At 55.7% G+C, this 21,667-nt stretch overlaps 1 protein-coding gene across 2 annotated transcripts in view; it reads left to right on the top strand.

The window, feature by feature from the left end:
• LOC144946432 (AN1-type zinc finger protein 4-like) overlaps positions 1-16,324 on the top strand; it is a 33,596-nt gene extending 17,272 nt beyond the window's left edge. The window contains exons 6-10 of one of the 2 annotated variants that reach the window (XM_078875281.1): positions 685-2,302; positions 5,694-5,962; positions 7,027-7,081; positions 8,733-8,841; positions 11,362-16,324. In XM_078875281.1, the coding sequence (XP_078731407.1) occupies positions 685-2,302; positions 5,694-5,962; positions 7,027-7,081; positions 8,733-8,841; positions 11,362-11,497 (2,187 nt within the window). In that variant the 3' untranslated portion in view covers positions 11,498-16,324. Of the gene's footprint in view, positions 1-684; positions 2,303-3,088; positions 3,236-5,693; positions 5,963-7,026; positions 7,082-8,732; positions 8,842-11,361 lie in introns of those variants that run through there. The other variant, XM_078875282.1, reaches the window with a different exon arrangement.
• The last annotated feature ends 5,343 nt before the right edge of the window (positions 16,325-21,667 follow it).

The raw sequence follows: 21,667 nt of genomic DNA, 5'->3' as shown, positions 1-21,667 counted from the left end.
TACAGCCAACGTCAGTTGAGCGTGGACAATTAGACCCAAGCAGAAACATAACATAAAAAATAATGTTTAAAATATGTTTTCCGTTATTTATAATAGAATATAGTATTGTCATCAGTATAACATAAGTATACCAAGTTTGCAGTCGATAACACATTGGGAAGTGGGTTAAAATTGAGTTACAATATTTGAGGATACAACAACGACAACAACAATAACGACAACAACAACAGACACAGTGAGTTCAAAGAAAGCGTGTACAATTGGAATCGTCGAGAGTATTCTATATGTATAAAGCGCTCTACCTAGCATTTACCGTTATAAACCTTTTTCATGTGTAGTACCCCAGTAATTACCCTGTAATCGGGTAATTTGTATGGGGTAAGGGTAAAAGGTAGGGTAAAGGTAGGCTCGTTGCTTTTTACCTTTTACCTTACCTGCTCTGCTATATAGGGTAAAAGGTAGGGTAGAGGGTAAAGGTGGGCTCGTTGTTTTTAACTTTTACCTTACCTTGCCTAGGCCTAGGTGCCAATCGGTGCATTCCTGAATACAGTTACACTCTGATCGCTTAAAGGTTCCTGGCTTTCTGAACTGGTTATTGATTTTGAAACAAGTTTACGGCTTTCATTTAACAACCCTCATTGTAACGGAGGAGTTATAAAAAAAAAACTGTGGTTGTGTTTGCAGCCCAAGAAAGGCATTCCCAAGCTGCAGCCGCGGCCTCCGTCGCCCGAGGACTTGTATGAAGATATCACCACCCGCTACTCCCGTCACCGTCTGCGTGCCTTCCCGCAGTGCGAAGAGCCGCATTTGCTACCGCCGCTCCACGACTCAAACGCCGAGAGCTCCCAGCAACCGCCGGCATCGCCGTATCTCCCGGGTAGCCCGGTCACCACGGCACCATTGCGCGGGTCTTCGCGCACGGGGCCACCGCCGCCTACTCTGCCGCCGGTCCCCTTGATAAACCCGTTATCGTTCTGCCCTCGCTATGCCGGCGGCAGGATTTCCGCCGCGCCGGTGGGTCTCCCGTACGTGTCGACCAGCCTGCTCACCACCGGCGTGATTGCTGGCAGTTTCCACCCAGCAGTTGGGCAGATGTCCGGCGGGCAGGGTGCACACGCCCCGATGACCGACCATCAGAAGGCCACTATCACCAAAAGCCACGCCGAATTCATGTCCTCGTTCAGCCCTCTCCCCGCCATCCCAAACCTCTTCGATGGCAGAAACTTTGCGGCCAACGCCTTGACGGGTGAGGCCTATGACGCGATTGTCCGTTCCGAGGGCTTGCGTGACGCCACCGGTGGCAGCTTGTCCATGGGGGCAGACGTTCTGGAGGGTGTGGCCGTGCCGGGCAGAGGCGAGGCGGGCGCCGCCGGCGGTGCACCGGCAGTGCCGCCTTCTGAAGGAACCCTGGGTTCGACTCACGAGGACTTGGCGTCCGGGACTCACTTGCTGATGCACGAAGCAGGGGGCAGTCTGTTCAACAACTCGCATGTCGCTGGCTCCTACGCGCTCTCTGCGGCCGACATTTGGCCCGCGTACTCTCTTTTTCCGCAACTCGACGTTGGCGGCGCTCTGCCGGGGTTGGGCCCCTCGGCATTCTGCATCCCGCCGAGCGGCGAGAAGGACGCGGCCGCGGTGAACGCCGACGCCGCGCCGGAATGCCTCGTCGCGACGGAGGATCTCTCGGAACTCGCCGACGAAATGGATAGCTTGAACATCTCCACGGCGGCGGTGGCGGCTACGGCCGCCCGCGCCGCGGAGCGCAGAGAGTCTGTGTACAAAGCGGAAGTCGCCAAAACCGTCCAGGCTCTGGAACGGCTGATGATCCCGAAGGAGGGCAGCGACCTCGACAATGCAAGGCTCGACACGAAGTGGGAACTCATCGCGGGGGCGCAGAGCGGCTCGCGAGCCTCGCACTGCCCCTCCAGGCAGCTGAAAGGCGGCCGCGTCGGCTCTGGCGACGACGACCTCCCCGAGTCGACGAAGACCCTCAAGAGGCTGAAGCGGTCGGCGGGGGAGCCTCCGAGGGCCGCCAAGAGCGGGGCGGCTCGGACCGCGCCGTTTGCCGGGGGGCGTGGCGCGCCGCCCGTGCCGCTCCTCAAGCCGCTGCTGGTGCCGTCCCCGCGCCGCCGTGCCGCGAGGCTGCCCCCCGACGGCCTCGGACCGCCATCCTCTTTGGGGGCGAGCAACCTGCGCCCGCCGGCGCAGGTGAAAAGGTTCCAGCTGCCTTTGCCGATGTGCCCCGGTGCCTTTCAGCAAAACTTTGGCGGAGCCGGCAACCCGAGCAGGGTGGTGTCGGCAGGTGAGTTCCACGCCGCGCGTCTCTGAAAAAGGAGGGGTGGGGGTCGAACCTTCCTCGTGTCTTCTGAACCGCCTCTCTCGTGCAATGTGTCCATAGTCGCTCGTGTCGGCCTCGTCGCGCAGTGTTGTTACTTGAGGAATGTAACGGGAGCGCGCCGTCGTTGATATCGTCGGCCTCGGTGAACTCGCTGCCGGGGCGAAGGCCCCTCCCCAAGCCATCGTCACGTTTCAACGGTCCAGCCGCTGCTGTGCAGCAGCTCGTGTGCACGCAGACGGCTCTCCATAGATGCATCACGTGGACATGAAACGTTTACCAAAAAATTGATATGCGTACCATTAGCATTCATTTTGCACAACTCATAATAATAAGCTTAAGAATTGATTCTTATTATAATCAATATGGTTCCATTCGCCTTGTGTTTCTGTGTTAGGGTGGTTAAAATTGGGTTCAACGCAGAGGTCGCTGGCTTGGTTCAACCTTTCGGGCTGGGCAAATCTCCCCCCCCCCTCTTCACCCAGCAGTGTAATTGGGTTCAACCGCGGGAAGTCAAACGACAGGTCGTGTACGGTGGGGTAAAGTGTGGCTATTCCAACCGTTCCCTGCTCATATTCCACTGGATTTGATGACCGATTGCTGCCTTTCATAATCCCTACCCCATCCGATTTATTGTTTAACCACCCTAGTCCACGTGTCACGATTCAGCGACTAAAAATCCGCTGCGACGTTCACGGCACGCGCATTGAGTCGTGCATGCGTGTGCTTGTCGATTATTTGCCAACCAATCAGATTGCTTAAGAAGGTCTCGTCGGAAGAAACAAAGCAGAGGAAATGAGACGGGCGGCATGAATGAGATAAGGATCCAATCAATTCCCCCCTCACCGTCATGGAAGGGGGAGGGTTGCCACATGCGCCGCTAATGTCCAGTTGCCAGCGGTGCCGGGGGTGGGGGCATTGGGGGGGGCGCACGGGGCCTTGCGGGGAAGGTTGCGAAGGTAAATGTCGTTTCGCTGGTTATTAACGCTCACCAGCCCGGTGCTGCTCCACCCTGCAGTGAACCTCGCCCTTGGATGGCTCTTCCGAAGTAGTTGTGCTGTGCGACGCTGCTTCACCTTCCTCGGAACGAGCCACCGATGTCCTCCACGTGTTTCCTTCAACAATTTTATGCAAATCCCCCCCCCCCACACCCTTTTATCTTCCTTTTGAATTGCCGCCTTTAATTGTGAGTTACCGCAGGTGTTCCAATTTTCCTCCCAGAGTAAATGATTGGCTTCCTTACTCAAAATGAGCATTGAGGCAGTGCTCCCACCTCCCTTTTACTGCCCTGAGCCAGTGGGTGGAAACTCCGCATTCCCATGACAGGTGCAAGTGTGTTTGTGTGCAGGCGCTAAATGGATTGCAGAGTCATGAGATTGTGAAAGACCGCGCTGCGTCACGCGCTGCGTCACACATGGCGTGACGCCTGCATGTGGTGACTCAGCCTTAAATTGCATCACGGCGATTGAAGGGATTGTTACGATCGGGGGCCAGCAAACAAAATAAGAAAAACAGATATGATTCGTCCGTCGTTATCGTCGGCCGCAGTCAATGCACCGCTGGGTGAAGGCCCCCCGCCAAGCCGTTGCCGTTTCTCGCGGACCTGCGATGTTAACGAACGCACCCCGTGACCTGCAACGGAGCTGAATTCATCGCTCGGTTTCCACAGAGGACGTTTTCCCGAACCCGTTCCCCCCTCTGGCCGCCACCGTCCGTATTCTTGCCCGCCGGCCATCGCGACACGTCCACGCCCGCTCCCGCGGACTTTTCTTGACGGTTAAAATTCTCTTATTCAGCCTGCGTGCCTTCTCCAATTGGCGTATTTCCTCCTATTGTCTCTCTGCAACCCAAGCAACGAATACCTAGCCGAAATTGCAAATGATATATTCCGAGTTGCACGATTGATCGCGCACATTCGTGCGAGCGCAAGACTTTATTCTGTAAATCGTCCCTCGGATTGCACCGCTGCACGGCTATTTGCTCCCACTTCACGTCGCGGTCGCTCTCCTGGCCGCCGCCGGTCACATAAACGGTGCCCGAGATTGGCAGTCGGACGTTCGACGGCCCGCATGCCTCTCGTGGCCCTAGAATGTGATGAATTCTGCCCAAATTCAATTTCTGACCCGGTCAGTGCTCGCGTGTGCTCGCGTGTGTGCTCGCGTGTGTGCTTGCGTGTGTGCTCGCGTGTGTGCGTGTGCTTGCGTGTGTGTGTGCTTGCGTGTGCTTGTGCGTGTGCTTGCGTGTGTGTGTGTGCTCGCGTGTGTGCGTGTGCTCGCGTGTGTGTGTGTGCTTGTGCGTGTGCTTGTGCATGTGTGCGTGTGCTTGCGTGTGCTCGCGTGTGTGTGTGTGCTTGTGCGTGTGTGCTTGTGTGTGTGTGTGTGCTTGCGTGTGTGTGTGTGCTTGCGTGTGCTTGCTTGTGCGTGTGCTTGTGCGTGTGCTTGTGCGTGTGCTTGCGCGTGTGCTTGCGCGTGTGCTTGCGTGTGTGCTTGCGTGTGTGTGTGCTTGCGTGTGTGCTTGCGTGTGCGCGTGTCTGGGGAGCGATGACGCAGCGGTTGGCGTGCCGTGTTACATGGCGGCCAGTGTTCAATTCTCTCGCTCGCGACCAATAATGGTGGGTAACATTTGAATCGGTCCTGTGCGCCTCCCCTAGGTCAACTCGGCCTTAAATGAGTACCTGCTGCAGTGTGTAAACATCAGCACTGGGGACGCGAAGACGGCCGGGCGTGGTGTTAGCCAGTCGCCCTCCTTGGGTGCTGTGCCGGCTAACAGCCCTTGCCCCAACAGTCTGTTAAAGGCTATATGGGGGAATTGTTGTCTTTGTGCATGGGCACACACGGGTGGAGCAGTGGCGAAGTGTTTAGTGCACTGCGCTACGAACCCGGCTACCCGAGTTAATTTCCCGACCACGGCCAACATCAGTCGCGAATATTTGAACTGGTCTTCCACCTCCCTTGTGGGGATTCGGCATCGGCACTGGAGAGACGAAGGTGGCTGGGCCTGAAGCTAAACGAGGGAGGGGGGGGGCCCTTACAGCCACAACACGATGTGGATTTGCGTGGCGTCTTCCCAACGTCAGCACGTCTCTCAGCTGTACCGACACAGCGGGCTTGAGAGAGGCAGTCAAGGGCAGTGGTTCTCAACTCCAGTCTAGTTTGTATTCTTATTATTATTTAGGCATTTTTACCCAGGAAAGCTTCAATGAGTCTCAAGAGGGTCCTGTCGCTCTCCGCTGCCGCGAAAGTTTTCGCAGGAGAGGCTCGACGATTGCTATGATGGCGGCGGTGAGGGCGGGTGTGACCACAGTGACCAGGGTTGGGCCAACAACCGTGACTCTCCCCCCCACGCTTGTACCGCGCAGGCAAGAAGGTGGTGGGCGCGCATGCCAGGCCGAGAAGCGGCTCGGAGGGCGACTACGCCGCGGCAGCCGGCGCCGTGCCATCATGCGGTGGTAGCAGCAGCAACAGCAGAGACATGCGTCTGCTCGGACGCATGACGTCGCGCGACCGCCACCTGCCGCACGGCAGCTCTGTGGCTCGAGCCGCGACGCCCGACCTGCTGCACCGCTGCGGGGCTGAGACAACGACAAAGGCGTCCGTCTCTTCCTATCCCTTCGGGGCCGCATCCTACGTGAGCTCGCACGGCATCACGCCTGCCGGGCCTCCGGACGGATCGTAGATCCTAGGTCGCGGGCCGTGTCCGCTCACCCCCCCCACCCCCCTCTGTCTGACCGAGTTGTACGGGAGCCGCAATGTGGCGATACGATGTGTGATGCAAGGTCCAGGATGATCGGAATATTGTTGCTCTTTTTTATTCATATTTTCATTCCTGACATCAACATTTCTGGCCTTGATGCCACCTCTTTGTGTTTCGACACGATATTTATGAAATAACAAACACAATCATTAAAGGTCTAAATACATCGAAACTTAAGTATGATTGGATGAATGTAGTAATTAAGTTAATTGCTTAAATATTGTGCAAATGACAGTGTGTGTGTAATAAAAGCATCACAGTTCGTAAAGTTACAATGATTAGAAGACTTGAGGCAGGCTACTGTTGAGTGGACTGCAATTTAAATAACTTTGTAAGTAATCTATATTCGGACTGGAAGCATGGCAAAGCACACAAATGATAGAAATGCGAAATACCATTACAGACTTATGGGAAACGGACATCGCGATAATCGTCACGGAGTGGAAGGAATGGTGGGCATATAGATTTGGTCAAGGCGTCACTTGTGATGCCTGAAATTTTGCAGGTTCCGTTCGTCTTTACCGACGTCGGCGTCGTCTGGGGTTGTAATCCTGACGCAGTGTAAACAGGGGACACGTGTTGTCCGTTGTGGTCGGAGAGAGATGGCGCCGTCGATCTGGCATGCCGCGGAGAAGCCGGGATTTGCGCGGAGATAGCCGGCGCGCTTTCTCCGTGCGTTCCCCGTGGCGCAGGGGAGCGCGTTGCGTTTTGCCTCCTCGCTCAATAATTCACGATTTCATACTTTAACAAGGCTGCCATTTTAATAATGCATGATTGCGAGCTGTCGGTGAAAATGCAATGGACAAAATCAAACGGACGCTTCATATTCCCCGGGATTTGTTTGCCGAACGAAGGAAGCCGAGATGGTTTGCGGCGCGTTAGCCGGAGCGTGCCGTGTGATCCGCCGTCTCCGCGTGCCCCTCTCCGTGCGTGTGCAGTCTCTCAATGGTGCTCGCTGCTCAGAACCTTGCTCTCCACATGCCGAAGAATCAGGTATTTCACTTAACCCCCGCGAGCCGATGCAATCGCTTAGCCGTATTGGCACTCGCCTGCACTAAAACACTTTCTGCCAATGGCAGGGAAAGAGATACGAGCGCGTGATGGCGGAGCGGAAGAAGTCTCTGCCGCTTTACCCGAGCGTCGACGTTGGGTTTGCAAATCCGTTTAAATCAGCAGCCGATTGATTTTTGGGCGCTGGGTGTTAAATCCGCCGGGTGTCGCCTCCCCCCCGCCCCCCCCGTTAACCGAAACCCGACGCGGCTTTCATGTTCGCGCTGAAAATCGCAATTTGTTTCTCGCAAGTGCTGATTCGGCGGAACGGTACGCGAGACGCAAGCTCATTCATGTCGGCAAAATGGAACCGCAGAGTTCAAGTCTCAGAGTTGACTTTTTGACCAGGCGAGAACCTTGGAGACCTTGGGTAGTCTCGTGCGATCGAGTGATCTGGTTCACGAAGAGGACAAAAAGCAATAAGAGGATAAAAGAAAGTGCAACAATGAGGCAAACAGAAATAGGAGCACACACGACAAAACCGAGATCAGCACAAGAATGGCCAAATAGAATTTTAAGACCTCTCTCTATGCGAGGCACTTATGCTGCAATTGCCCGATTCAGCACGACCGTTGAATTGCGCGCTGCCGCTTTTTTCACCGGCGCGGATAAAAGCCGCGGCTGCAGCTAAATCAATCAATTACTTGCAATCTTGCACAAAAAATAACAACCCGCTGCTGCTCCTCTCCTCCCAGTCGCATCTTCTCCCCACGTTTCCCTCAAACTGAGCTCATGCGTCGCTGCTCCTGGGCGTGATTAACGGTCGAGGAGCGTGCCGTGATTGCGCGCGAATGTGCTCGCGCTACGTCGTGTCAAATTACAAATCAGCGCGGCGCCTCACGTCATCGCCGCCTACATGGCTTTTTAATGTCGGCTACGTCTGTGGCGTTGGGCTCCGATTGTTCACTTACATGCACGGCGGCCTTCTGTTCCCCCCCCCCCCCCATGTGGGTCGTAGGGTTTATTTTACCTTTACCGCGTTGGTCACTTCGGGGTTCGTGATGACAGGGAAGGCACAAATGTTGGAGGATAGTACAGTATAATTATGGACTTTGCTGCACTGCCATCTGTTGCCCATAATGTTGCCTGCAGCGTCCTACAAACACCCACGTTTTACACGCTCGGTGCCCATCCAAGCAGAAGCCAGGGCAGCTTTCGGGTGATTGGTTGAAGGCAAACTTTTCACGGATTTCCCTGAAATGTAGAATTAGAATCGCGCTGACCCTACTGTGGCCATGGATTTTAAGAAACTCTGATCATATTCATCCAAATCCTCTCCCCCCCCACTCCTTCCCCGGCACGTAGCCCCATTTGTCCACGTCGTGGTAGATGGGGTCGTGGTAGATGGGGGCACCGTCACGCGCGGGCGTCGTGTGAGGTTGGAAGCTCCCGTGTACCTTTATTAGATCGTCAACGTCCCCCCGATCCCCCTCGTGTGCCCCCTCGTGTGCCCCCTCGTGTGCCCCCTCGTGTGCCCCCTCGTGTGCCCCCTCGTGTGCCCCCTCGTGTGCCCCCTCGTGTGCCCCCTCGTGTGCCCCCTCGTGTGCCCCCTCGTGTGCCCCCTCGTGTGCCCCCTCCGTCTCGTGCATGGCAGGTGACGAGATGTACGCGGTGAAAACTTGGTATCCGAGGAAGAAGGCGGCGACAAAGAGGTGCTCCTTCTGCGGTCGGAAGACGGGGCTGGCGACGAGCTACGAGTGCAGGCAAGCCACCCCGGTCGCTCACCGCGCACCGCACCCACCGAGAAGGGGGTTGTCAAAGGACAATCGGTTATCCTGTAACCCATTCCGGAATCGGCTACCCGTTCCGAAAAATCGGGATCTGCTCACCAATTGTTTTCTTTCTTTGTTTGGAGGATCCTGCACTGGGAGGTTTGTGTGTAAAAATAAAAAACGACAGCTGCCATTCGTAACGTCACCGCGGCGCTTGTGCCAGGCTAGGTGCGCTTTGAGGCCACATGGAGTGTCAAATGCCCGCTGGCATGAGGTCATGGAACAGACCCAGATGCCATGGGTTGACTGACTGAGATGACTGGCTGATTCACCCCTCCCCACTGCCAACCTACTCCGTTTTAGCCACCCGATACTCCGCTCGTTGTTGTGAGCGTCGCTCTTCTGCTATCTGCCGTTTCTGATGGGTGACTACTTCCAACTGCCCAGTAGCGTCCTTCACGTATCTCTACCGTCGAGGCTGATCTGGACTTCGCTGGTTACAGTCTTCGACAAGTCCACTTGGCTCCACACTCTTCTGTACCACATTAGTCCATCTCTCCCAGCCCGTGCCATTCTTATTAAGCCCCCTCTATCCAGCCAAACAGAAGCTAGTTTGGCACGCAGCTGCTGGGCATGTGGGCTACATGACCCAGCCAAAACAGCCTCGCCTGCAGGAGGAGCTCACCGATGGGCATGTATCCGGATCTTTCAAGAATTTGTGAGCTCCTGACATGAAAAAACATACACATGCATATGTGTGCACAAGAGCACAGTTACTTGGTTAATCAGCAACCACGATAATCAGCCTATGGGTAATGGGGAGGTCGTTTTGTGAGTTTTGCACAAGTCGATCTCATTACACTTATGATAATCAACAAATTAGTAACACGCTTTTATCTTCGGAAGTATTTAATTAGTGGTCCTTTCCTTTTTGGTTTTGTTGTACAAACTGTGGGCGGCATTTCAATCACATGGACAGAGCAAAATGCATAAGCGCGAGCTGCTCCACGGCGCCGCTCCGCACCGGCGTGGATGAAAGCGAGCGCCTGCAGCAAATAAATAATTGCCGTGCAATCTCACACAAAATAACAACTCCTCGCCGTTGCTCTCCCAGTCAATCTTCTCACCCACGTTTCCCTTTTCACGGAGCTCATGCGCCACTGCACCTGGGCATGATTCATGGTCGAGGAGCGCCGCGATTTCGGGCGCGCGGGCGCTACAACGCATTCACTTATAATCAGCTTTCGTCGGAAAGTGTTAAAAATACCCTCGGTAGTCGCTCGTCAGCTGCAAAGGGGTTATCGTTTGTCAGCATTTTCTTGGAGGCTGGAGGGGAGGGAGCTCCCGCCGAGAGGCCCAGGCCTCGCTTGCGCGAGCGAGGCTCGGCGAACGCGGTTGCCAGCGTTGCCTCCAGCGGCCCGCGGCAGGCAAATTATTTAACACCTCGACGGTTGTTCATCCATCTGGCTGACGCAAGCGGAGCACCCACTTGCCACCGCATTATAGGAATTCATCCATCCTGTCGTGCAGCGAGCATCGTGGCAATACGGGCGGGATAGTGACGCTCCCTACGGTGAGGACGGGATGTCTCTCAAAGCGATCTCGGGGGTGGCTCTGTGGTATCCGTTTGCGCGGGCCATTCTTTAACGCGAAGGGGGTTGTCGCGCTGCTCTGCGCGAGAGATCCGCGTGGATTCCCTCGTCTCTTGAACGACGTGGTTTGTGCGGCCGGGATGGGAATGGGGGGGAAATGACGACGCAGTGAAAGATTAAAACAAAAATTATTCCGTCCCAGGAGCTGTTGTGGCCCGTGCCAACCTGCACATTCGTCTTGGGGCAAAGCGAGTGATAGATTTCCCATGCCACCTGCCCCATCGCTTCTGCTTCATCCGTAAACAAGGCTCCTGTCAAAGAGGTCATCTCCCACGCCCGCCTTACAAAACGGTCGACGAGACTCATTATTATCGGGACGTTTGACTTGTTTCACGGCAGCCACCGCTGTTACTGTTATTCTCACCATCATCTATGATCCATCCACTGCTGGATGAAGAACTTGCCAAGCTGCCACCACCACCACCCCTCTCGCCCCACGATCCTTCGATACAAACAGTCCATACCCCAGTTATAATGCTATCATCCTCGCCATTCAAATGAAAAGTGAGTGGGACTTTGGCAGGACACGTGGCGGCTAGAAGGGACGACGGACGACGCTCAAGAATAATAATGGAGTGGCGGCTGAGGAATGAGACGCGTCCAAGGGGACGTTTATCGCTTGTCAAGTGTTCCGAGACGCCCCAGCGCAAAGAAAGGCAGCTTTGTCAAACGCAAATCGCCACCATTTTCTATCACTCTGGTCTAGTTCATAGGATTTACTTTTGCCGTCACCTGCCTCAACGGGGCCTGGCGTCGGCGTCGTTCGGGCCACCGCCGGCCCTCCGCTCGCGCTGATGCCCCCCCTCACCCGTGCCGTCCCCCGCCCACACTCCCCCACCCCCCCCCCCCCACCTCGCAGGTGCGGCAACAACTTCTGCGGCATGCACCGCTACGCGGAGGTGCACGCCTGCACCTTCGACTACAAGAGCACAGGCCGCAGGCTTCTGCTCGACAGCCACCCGGCCATCAGCGCTCCAAAGCTGCCCAAGATCTAGGTCCGGCCGGCCACTCGCCCTCCTGCTTCTCTGCCAGCGTCGAGGTCCTTCCGTTTTTTACTTTTCTATTTTGTTGATGGAGACGTGCGCCGCTGGGTCTGCCCTCTGCCTCCCCCGCCCCCACCTCCTACCACACTCCGCCCCCACTCCCGACTGCAAACACGTCGAGGGTTCTAAACGTCGGGGGGGGGGGGGGGGGTTCTAGAGAAACGCACCGATTCTTACGCTCGTGCACGCGTCAATCCACCCCGCTGAGAGTGCGTTGCGCACAGCGGTCTCCCGAAATGCCCCGGCATCACGGGACGCTTGCTCGGAAAGGAGTCGCACTCGTGTCTGAGCAGGACGAGACTGGCGACAATCTCCGCAATCTCTCACGGCATTGCGGGAGGGTTGGGGGCGGGTGCGCGAGGCGTTGCGTGCCTGGTGGATGCCAGGAATGCCGGTGCCCATCTTCACAACTTGGGGGCACCGAAGCCGAGTCCACGCAGGGATCCGGTGACGATCAAATTGCAGGTTAGGTTAGGGAATTGGTACGTGGAAGGAAAATGTTGTACATATTTTTTTGGCCCCCCCCCAACGCGCGCCACGTGCTTCCCCGATGTTCTGAGTCGGCAGAACGATGTGAGCCCGGCTGCCTCCAACCCCCCCCCCCCTCCCCCGTGGGAGATGCGTCTCTGGCGCTTTCCACTTCCGGAGCGATGATTCGGAATCCCCTAATCCGGACAGAAGCGGCTGTCGCTTTCCTCCCGGCGGACGGCTGCCCTGCGTACAGGACATTGGTCGGAATGTCGACCCCTTCACCTTGTACACAAATTAAATAAAGATATGGGTGCTTGTGTGTGCTTGCTACACGGAGTGCGCTTTCGTTTTTGTTTTAAGCCGTGATTGCAGAGGATTGCACTATTACGTGATGCTGGTTGGTTTTATTAGTACTGTTATTTTTTTCTTAACATCGTAATTTTTATAGAACATGGAATGAGGCCTTTATCATAATAATAACAATAGTGTGATAAGTGTCGTCGTCGTGTGTTTTCCGTTGATCTATAACTACTGTTTCTAAACGTCGTTCTTTTTTAATCTGCTATGCAGCTTTTCAGATTAATACGGATAAGTGTATACTGGCAGTGTGTGTGTGTGTGTGCATGTACGTGCTCGCAAACAGCAGTTGCCCCAAAAGTCCGTTAAGGCTGTCGGGGGAATCTTTGTCTCTGTGTGCGTGTGATCACTTCTATACTGGCCGTGTGCATGCGTACTGTGCGTGTGATTGTGTGTGCGGGGGTGTGTACTGGCCGTGTGTGCGTGCGCATGTACACGGGCTGTGTGTGCGTGAAAACTGGCCGTGTGGGTGCGCGCGTGCGCGTTTTGCTAGTATTGTACTCTTGTATAGGCTGACCTTTGACTGAGGGCTTATATAATTGGACTCGGTGTGTTTGCGTAAAGATCGCAAAGGTAGCCGTAAATTGGTCACTTTAGATGAAGTGAAACCGTTTATGAATAAAACATTACACCTCACTTGAAGTTGGAACGTGACTGCAATGTAAGCGGGCCGGCCGATTCGTGTGGTCTCCTCTGTGTGCATCCACACCCACGGAGAGAGAGTCACCCCGGCAGCTGTGACGAGCAGAGCCGATGCAAATTCCAATTTCTAGCAACTCCCAATTGTTCTTCCTGTCTGCACCAGCTGTGTTAAACCCCCGTGATGGAATGCCAGCCCTCCTCTAAATTGGAGTCGTTTTCCAGCCCTGGCCTTTGCTATTTGACGCCCCACCTGGAAATTAACTTTGGGCCAGATTTTAAAACAAAAACAAAACTCCCTCGTCTCGCGGAGGCGGAGAGGTTTATGTGCAGCGGGCTCCGACCCGCGCTCGCCACTCCCGCTAATGAAGTCACGGTTCCGTTGGGTTTTGTTGCTGTTGTAGGTTGTGCAATACGTTCAGGGTTTCAATGTCTTTAAACCGCGGAGCAAAGAGACGCCTCCGTGCAGCTCCCGTTGGTACAGCGACACCGAGGCTCGCCACGGCCGCTGTGGCCTCGTGGAGAGCGGCGCACTGGGCTTACGATCCAGAGGTCGCCGGTTCGATTCCGAGACTCTGGCGCTGCAGTTGAAACGATTCGTGGGTGGTGGGGTGAGGTGGGGGGGCAAGCATCTCAAATCCGGCCGACCCCCACGACCTCTGTCCACACAGCGGAGCAGACGGGCGCACGACCGACAGGTCACCGCGCGTGGCGGGGATAAAAAGCGTGGGCACGCCCGCACCTTCCCACGCGTCCGGTCAACGTGGCGGTGTCCACCGAATACCCTCTCGAATTGGCGTGAGCCGGGCAGTCGGTCGCTCGGTAGGGTCAAGGGAAGCTCGCGTGGGTAAATGTCACCCGCGCCCCCGACGCTGCGCTTGGCGAGTCGTTGCTCCGCTCTGTATAAAGCATTGACCCGTGATGTTGGTGTCCACTGTGAGTTCTGTTAGGTGCACGCTCTAGTGCCATCGCGCCCACTCAAATGCATGCATGCGTGGCGTGGGTGCCTGTTACGCCCTCGCGTTAGTTGGCTGGGCACTCCCGTCGTTCGCGACTTGAACGCTCCCCCATCCGGCGTCGCGAGTTTGTCGGCTCGCGCGTTATCTTGACCCCGCTAACGCCGCGCAAACCGTTTGCTGTTGCTCCCGGAGAGGCCTCGGGTTCGCCTCGTAAAGACCTCGAGTACAGCTCGGCAGCCAACCCGGCTGACTGACCTGTGCGTGCTGTCACGTTCAGTGGCGCGCCCAAGCGTGTTGTGCGTGTCGCGCCCTCTAGAGCCCGTCGCACAGGTATCTTGGGCGGAGAGCCACTTCCCGTTTCGTTGACGCGGTGCCGGGAGTATTCGCTTGGGGATTGGCCGCGTCGCCGCTCCCGACCTCGGCGCCCACGGCTTGCTCCGAAGTGACAGGTGGGAGTAAGACAAATGGGTCCGCTCTTTCGGGAAGGCCATTTCGGCAACGTGGTGTGAAAGCCACGACCCCACCCCCCCCTCGCACCCACCCCCTCCCCGCTCGGGTCACCGCACCCAAGGCTGGCGGGGGGGGGGTGGAGGAGAGGGGATCGAATCGATGGTGCGAGTCGAGGGGCTGTCGCGAGCTGCCGGGAGGTCGGCACCGACGGCGCGTCAGCTCCCCCAGAGAGCCGTAGCCGCCCAATTTAATATCTTTATTAATAACGTTGCTTTAATCTTTAATTGAATCGGACTTGGAACAAAGTACAGTTATTGGTTCTGAAGGTTAAAATGTGGCCCGTGGATTTTTGTTTCTTTCGAATTGATGCGTTCTCGCAAAGTAGATCGGTCTGCTCCACGTTTTCCAGAGGTCGCCTGCCTCGCGCTTCCCAAATCCCAGCGCTCGCGACCGCACGCCCCCGGCGATTGCTAAACACGCCGCCTGACAGAGCGCCCAACCAAATCGAGATGGGGGCTTTTTCGTCCGTGCGTGCGACTGTGTATGTGTGTGTGTATATATATAGGCGTGCGTTTCGTACGACGGGGAAGAGATCCGATTCGGATTCAACGACGTGTCCAGCGATCATTGGGGTGCGTGCAGTTGCGTAACAGCTTGGCGAGTGCGCGATTGTGCTCGATGTGAGCGCGGAAACGTGCGGCATGGCGGGTCGCGAGGACTGGAGTTTGGAAACCCCGCTGATGTACGGATGAACTGAGCGTTTTGATGAATGGGCCTCTCTCTCGCCCGTGGTGGGCTCCCCAGGGCCGCGCCTGCTCCGCTTTGCATCACATTTGTTAGTGAAGCCTCGACACCACCAATTATCTCCACGCGTGGCGGCTCCTCAAGCCGCCAGTGTCCTCACCCCGTTGCTCGCCTCTCCCACCGTGGTTCCGATTTTGTTAATTCTCTTTCTCTCCCCGGACACACCCCCCCCCCTCCCCCCGATTCACGTACCGGTGAATATTACGTCTCGTCACATCTTTTGGAGGAAACGTGCAGGGGGGGCGGGGGGGGGAAGGAGCGAGACTACGCGTTGACGTGGAAATTTTGTCCGTGGCTGCACGCGTAGGACCCAGCGCGCGATCCCAAATTTGCTGCCGTTCCCTTCCACCGCTTGCGATGGGGTGCCACGCAGAGCGATGCCCATGATGGATGGTGAAGAGTGGTGGTCGAGTACCGTTTGTGTTTGTGGTGCAAGTCTATCGCAAAGGACCGGTGTAGCCTGCCTGTAGGGAAGGGGGGGGTTGAGCGATCTTGCCCGTGTGTAATTCGAATTGAGGGAAGTGCGCTGTAATTTTTTTCCCCCCATAACTAAGGCAAACTTTGGGACGCGATGTCGGCACGCGGTGGTGGCCTCGTTTTCGAACGACCTCGGGGAGATCTTTTTGACCGCGCGCACCTTGAAGCAGAACGGCGCGCGGTAACCGGGGCGGCGGCCTTGCAACCCACGAGAGCCGCGAGCCCCTCCGCAATAAGCCGTTTCGGGAGCGCGTTGGCGAGCGCGCCGTGTCGGGAGTGCGTTGGGGAGCGCGTTCACGGCCACGTCGTTCGGGATGCCGAACTGGATTGCTTGTTTGTTCGTGGGATGGTGGTGGGGGTTTTTCGTCATTTACGTGTCGGCAAAGTGCGACCGCCTGGTCATCAAATCTGTGTTAATTGTGGATCGCTGCGTCGCGTGGATGGTCGGCGTGAGAGAGGCACGAGGCGGCCGCGTCTCGCCGACAGACTAACTCCCGCCTGTCTGGTCGTGTCACGTCACCCTGGTGTGGGTAAGAACTAAGCACACAGCTTTATATGTTTGTATCTCTTTAATAGTGCTGCTTCTTTCGTTGAGACTAAATAAAGAACCATTTTAAACTGACCACGTGCGCACGTGTGTGTGTGGTGTGTGATTGCACGAACGGTGGTACATTGGTCACTCTTTTATCACGACAACCATGGAGGTGACTTCGTATTGAGGATTTGTGTTAACCAGGCTGGCTGTTTCATCTAATCCACAATATGGAACCACACAGACCCAATATTTGTCACTTGCACTGAGCAGGCATCTTTCACAGGGTCTCAAGGCGCCATGCTGCCATGCGTAAACCCAAATGAATAATTTGCAGGTCGTGTTTTGAATTCGGATATGACGCCGTCACACACTGGCATACTCCTCTCAAATGACGTCAGGGGGATCTTGAGCGTCCACCCTCTAGCAGACGGCGTAGGATTTTACGGTTTCATCCACCCGTAGTATTAGTCGGGGTGGCCTGCCGGATTCGAATCTCTGCCGCAAGCGACGTAAGTGCTGCGGCTGGGCTGTGTTATGGGAGCCTGTGGTTGGAGTGGAGAATTTTAATGTATGGCTGGCTGTGGCTGCTCGCTCGCCACGTGAGTGAGTACATTAGCGCCAATTGTGGCCCACATTAGTTCACGCTGCGTGCCTCCTCCAGTCAACCCTCATTACCCAGTCTTTGTTAAAGTGGGAAGTAGGTCAGCCGCTAAGTGCGGCTCTTTTTTTAAAGGGACGCGTGCGCGCACACCTCGGCTCAGAAGCCACACTCCTAAGGACCGCGCGTGCGTGCTGAGGTTGCTAAACGATCGCCGGCGAACCGGTAACTGATTTCAGGATATGCAAGCCAGGAATTGGTCTCCAATTCCAGTGGGATGTTCGTAACGAGTGCACCGATTGGCACCCTCGAGCGTACAAACCGCACGGCGGCCTAAGTCACAGCGTGGTTCATCTGCCCCCGTTTCTCCGTTCAGAGGTAAAGGCACAGCCGTGGAATTGGCTCGCCCACTCCAAATGCTAGTGGACAGGGCCTCCATTTCGAGCGAGCTCTAGATGGCAATTTGTCTACTATTCCACGCTCACCAGACGTGTTGGGAGTACCCTTGACGACAACCATGAGATATGTTTTCAACAACAGTGTAAACTAACAAAAACGTATGTAATGATGTGATTAGGCAAGAGGATCCGTGATTTACAGGGTGCTTTAAACAAATGTCGACACTTATATGGGACTATCGTTTTTAATGGAAAAAAAACGGATAATACACTAACGTGATAACAGATGTATGTTCATAGCTTCAAACAGTCAGTCTCCATTTGTTCGCCATCATTGTCAACACGTGCCTGGAATCTTCTCCTTGTGATCTCCAGAGCCCGGAGGCACATTTCTCGTGGTGGTGTTGCAATTTCTCAGAAGTATAAAAAAACAAATTGGAAGCACCCTGTATAGTGGCCAAGGTGGGACCGTGCGAGAATAATCAAAAATCGGGGCCCCACCTGACCGATTTCCGCACCCTCTGAGCTGATCATGTCGTGACGACGTGACTAGGAGCCCCCACACTTTACCCCACCGCACGCAACACACCTGTGGTTTCAGTTTGCGCGCTGGGAGCGGTCATTTTATGGACAGACTCGCCCCCACCACAGGAGTGTGGAATATCCACTGATGGCTCTGCGGGGCTGTGAACGGATGAACACCGACGCCACGATGCACAACGGAGCAGACAGACGGCGCTAGCCATGCGAGGAAATGGAGCGATGAAATCGGCTTTCGCGTGGGAGCGCGAAAGAGCGACTTCGTCGGGGCGGCCTCCATCCAGCAGCGGATTGGCCACGGATGATGGCGATGGCTCGTAGAGAGAGCAGTCGCAGCGGTGCTCGCGAAAATAAAAAAACAAATCCCAATTATGCTCACCTGGCCCACGTGGCACAGAGAGCCGCTGAGTTTTAGATATCGGAGAAATCTCATTTACATGGGGACGTGGATGGAGGAGGAGGAAGAGGGGGATGATGTGAAGTCTGTAGGGCTCGCTGCAGAAGATATTTGACGCCTCTATCAGCCGCCACGTGAAATTGGCTGGATCCCCCTCTCCACCGCGGGCGACGGCATCGTGAACCCCTCGGGACGACTGAAGGTGACGGGGGGAGGCGGGGAGGGGAGACGGCTCTGACCTTTGGGATCACAGGGGCGGGCGGGCGGGCGGGCGGGCGGTCAGAGAGAGAGATGTCTGCGATTAGCACGGTTGGCTACGTACGGTGCGAATCAAGTTCAACATACATCCAGTGCATACGTATGCCGTGGGGTCTCCAGTTGCGCATCGATGGATATATGTGAATATGAGCTTCACAGCTCAATGCGATTCCTCCAGTTTAGATGAAGATTCTGATTTTCGACGTGGACCGCGATTTAAAGTTCCGTCCACGTGCTGATACCGCCCCTCACCCACTCACCACCACAGCCGTTCGTGCCGTCCACTCCCTGCCACGGTCCAAGGTGATGGATTTGGATGGCTTCAGTTCCGTTCAGTTCATTTTGAATGACCCCGAGCCAAGAAGCTCCATCAATCGGATTTCACTGTCAACACACAAAAAAACACAACAACACCGCCGCTTCTCCCGACATACGCAACGAATCACAGTAAAAAAAAAAATCAATAAACAATAGCAGCCCATGATGGTGAGAGGTTGCAGGCGGCTTGGGGAGGCATTGGGTGGCCCATGACCACCGTCGCTGCTGCTGCTGCTGCTGCGGTGGTGGTGGTGGTGGCGCGTTACCAGCGCGACGAGTTGCAATTGGATAACGAATTGACCCCAGTGCCGGCTTACGTCTTTTATCCTCGCGGCGGCCGCAGTGTGCAAGTGCCCCCCCGCCTTCCCCACCCCCGCCAGTCATCTCTCTAGGCCCCCCCCTCCACCACCTCGCCTCTCTAATTATTAACGCGGTGCGCGCGCGCGCGTGCCTTAATTAGCGCCGCTAATGATCTCCCCGCGTGCAACCCGGGGCGCTGACGCGGGCCCCGGCGGTCGCGCGCGTTCCCGTCGCCTGTTTTTTTTGTTTTTGTTGTTTTGCAGAAATTCGCGATTCGAGTCCGTCAAGCCCGACCCACGTGGTTAACGCCGAGGTCGCGTTGACCTTGAAATAGCACGCGCCGGGCTGCTTCCCAGTGGGCGTCAAAGACCCCCCCCGCCGCTTCCCCCCCCCCCCGGCGGTGTCATTCGAAAGAGGGGGAGGGGCCCATTGAGTTGTCGCCGAGGTAACTCACGCGCACCTCCGTCCTGCTCGCTGATTAATATTATTATCATCATTGTCATAGAATCTCGTGTTCATAATGAATTCCTCTGTCGGAGTCATGACGGGCAATTGATTAGAAGGACGGCTGGCAATCGACGCTCGTGGCTTAGCCGCGTGTCTCGTGGGTGGACCCGCGGAGGGCAGCGCGCTGCTGAAACAAACGCGGCCAACTTGAGTCCCCTTCTTGGTTCTTTCGGTAAAGTCACGTAGAAGGGAAGTAATAAAATAATAAAAATAAAACATAATCATATAATTCTCACGACGTTTCGGCCACAACGCAAGCAGCCGTCCTCAGGTGAAGAACAGGGCTGTCGGAAAGACAGCGTCCGAATGTCTTTCCGACAGCCCTGTTCTTCACCTGAGGACGGCTGCTTGCGTTGTGGCCGAAACGTCGTGAGAATTATTTGATTATGTTTTATTTTTATTATTTTATTACTTCCCTTCTACGTGACTTTACTGAAAGAACCAAGAAGATGAATCCCTGCAGTCACGAAAGCTTTAAATCAAAATTAAACTTGAGTCCCGTTTCCCGAACACGGCCAACACGTCGACCCAAGATATCTCACTTGTCCGAACCACCTTTCTTAACGGTCGTGGCGCGATGTCTCCGCAGCCTGCGCGTGTTCTCTAATGCGGGTGTTGCTCTTCCCGTCTCTCGGCGTTAATGCCACTTAACTCGCATCTGCCCATGCGTCCGTGCGCGCGCGATATTATTGTGGCCTGTTGTGATGATATCAGAAATCGTCTCCATTGTCCCCCCACCGCCACCACCCCCACCGCTCCCACCGCCGCCTCTCCCATCCATCCTGCACACCGCACGCGATCTCGAATGACACTTTCTAATTTGCAGGGGGACGGTGTGGCGGTTTAATATCCTGGCAGTGGACAGCTCCTGTGGCGACGGAGCCTGGCGCGCGGGGGTTATGAATGACTCTGTTAGGCAGATTATCGCACTCTTGCTGCACGCGCACGGAATGCGCCAATTTAGAGATGAAGCAGCCGCGGATTCGTCGGTGTCCGCCTCAAAACAACACGGGGCTCAGCGGCCGAGCGAGCGGCTCGCGATCGGAAGGTTGTGAGTTCAAATCCTGGTTGGGGGGTGCGGGGCGGGGGGAGGGGAGTTGACTCAACCCATCATCGCACCCTCCGTGGTCGATTAAAAGAGTACCACTTTGTGGAGAAGATCAAAAGTGGTGGTGCTGTTTAACACGTAGGCTTTCGCGACCAATATTATCCATTCACAATAAAGTTGTCTTCGGTTACATCGCGTAAATAGTTGTTCCGTGGCTGACGACTGGCCACCGCCATGCGAACGTGGAATTTCCACCGCTGGCTCAGGACTGAGTAGAGGATGGACACGAATGGCGTGGTTGAACAGGAATGATATTCACGTGATATCCGCAAGCGCGCTCACTTGTCGCAAGATCGAATGCTGTTTCGCTGTGGGCGACTTGACAGACCAATCATCAACCCGCGGGGTGGTAAACTTAAGTCCTTGAGTTCGTTTCACAATCTTGGGCCGACGCAACCGCGTGCATGAACACCGTCATAGCTTTCATCAAAGCTAAAGGCGCAGCCATGCAAGTGCTTGGTCATGCCACTGCTAGCGGAAGGTCCTCAGCAATATATAACCGCCCCTCCTCCCAACCCTTAGAGGGTATTTTGTCTCCTCTTCCACGATGGTAAGATAGCCGAGTATGCGGGCTACACGTCCCAGCCAGCACACAATCCAACCTGGTTAAACCCAGGATGGATCGTAGGCAGGCGAGCCTGAATGTATCTAACCGGCGCAGATGCTCCATTTAGCGAGCGGTCTACGTTCCACGAGCACAGAGAAGGGAGGTCACGACCTGTGGCCGAGAAGATCCCGATGCTTGGAGCGACAGACCAGTTACCTTCCACACGTTGAGTATTGAGTGGCCCCCCACCCGTCAACCCCCGCGCGATCGTCTGTAATGAGCCGAGCGCGTGCTCCTCTCCAAGTGCAGCGCACAATGCCAGCCCCCCCCCGGCCCTGATTGGATACTTAATTGGATGCACCCCCCCCCCACTACCGCCCCTCCCCCTCCACACCGCCCCACTGCGTCGGTCAAGAAGCTTGGTTATTTGGCCACGGATGACCACCACTGATTCAATGG

The sequence above is a fragment of the Lampetra fluviatilis genome, chromosome 41 (assembly GCF_964198595.1).
Source record: "Lampetra fluviatilis chromosome 41, kcLamFluv1.1, whole genome shotgun sequence".
Taxonomy (NCBI): domain Eukaryota; kingdom Metazoa; phylum Chordata; class Hyperoartia; order Petromyzontiformes; family Petromyzontidae; genus Lampetra; species Lampetra fluviatilis.
The sequence above is the reverse complement of the archived record's forward strand: the minus strand, read 5'-3'. Positions and strand labels throughout refer to the sequence as shown.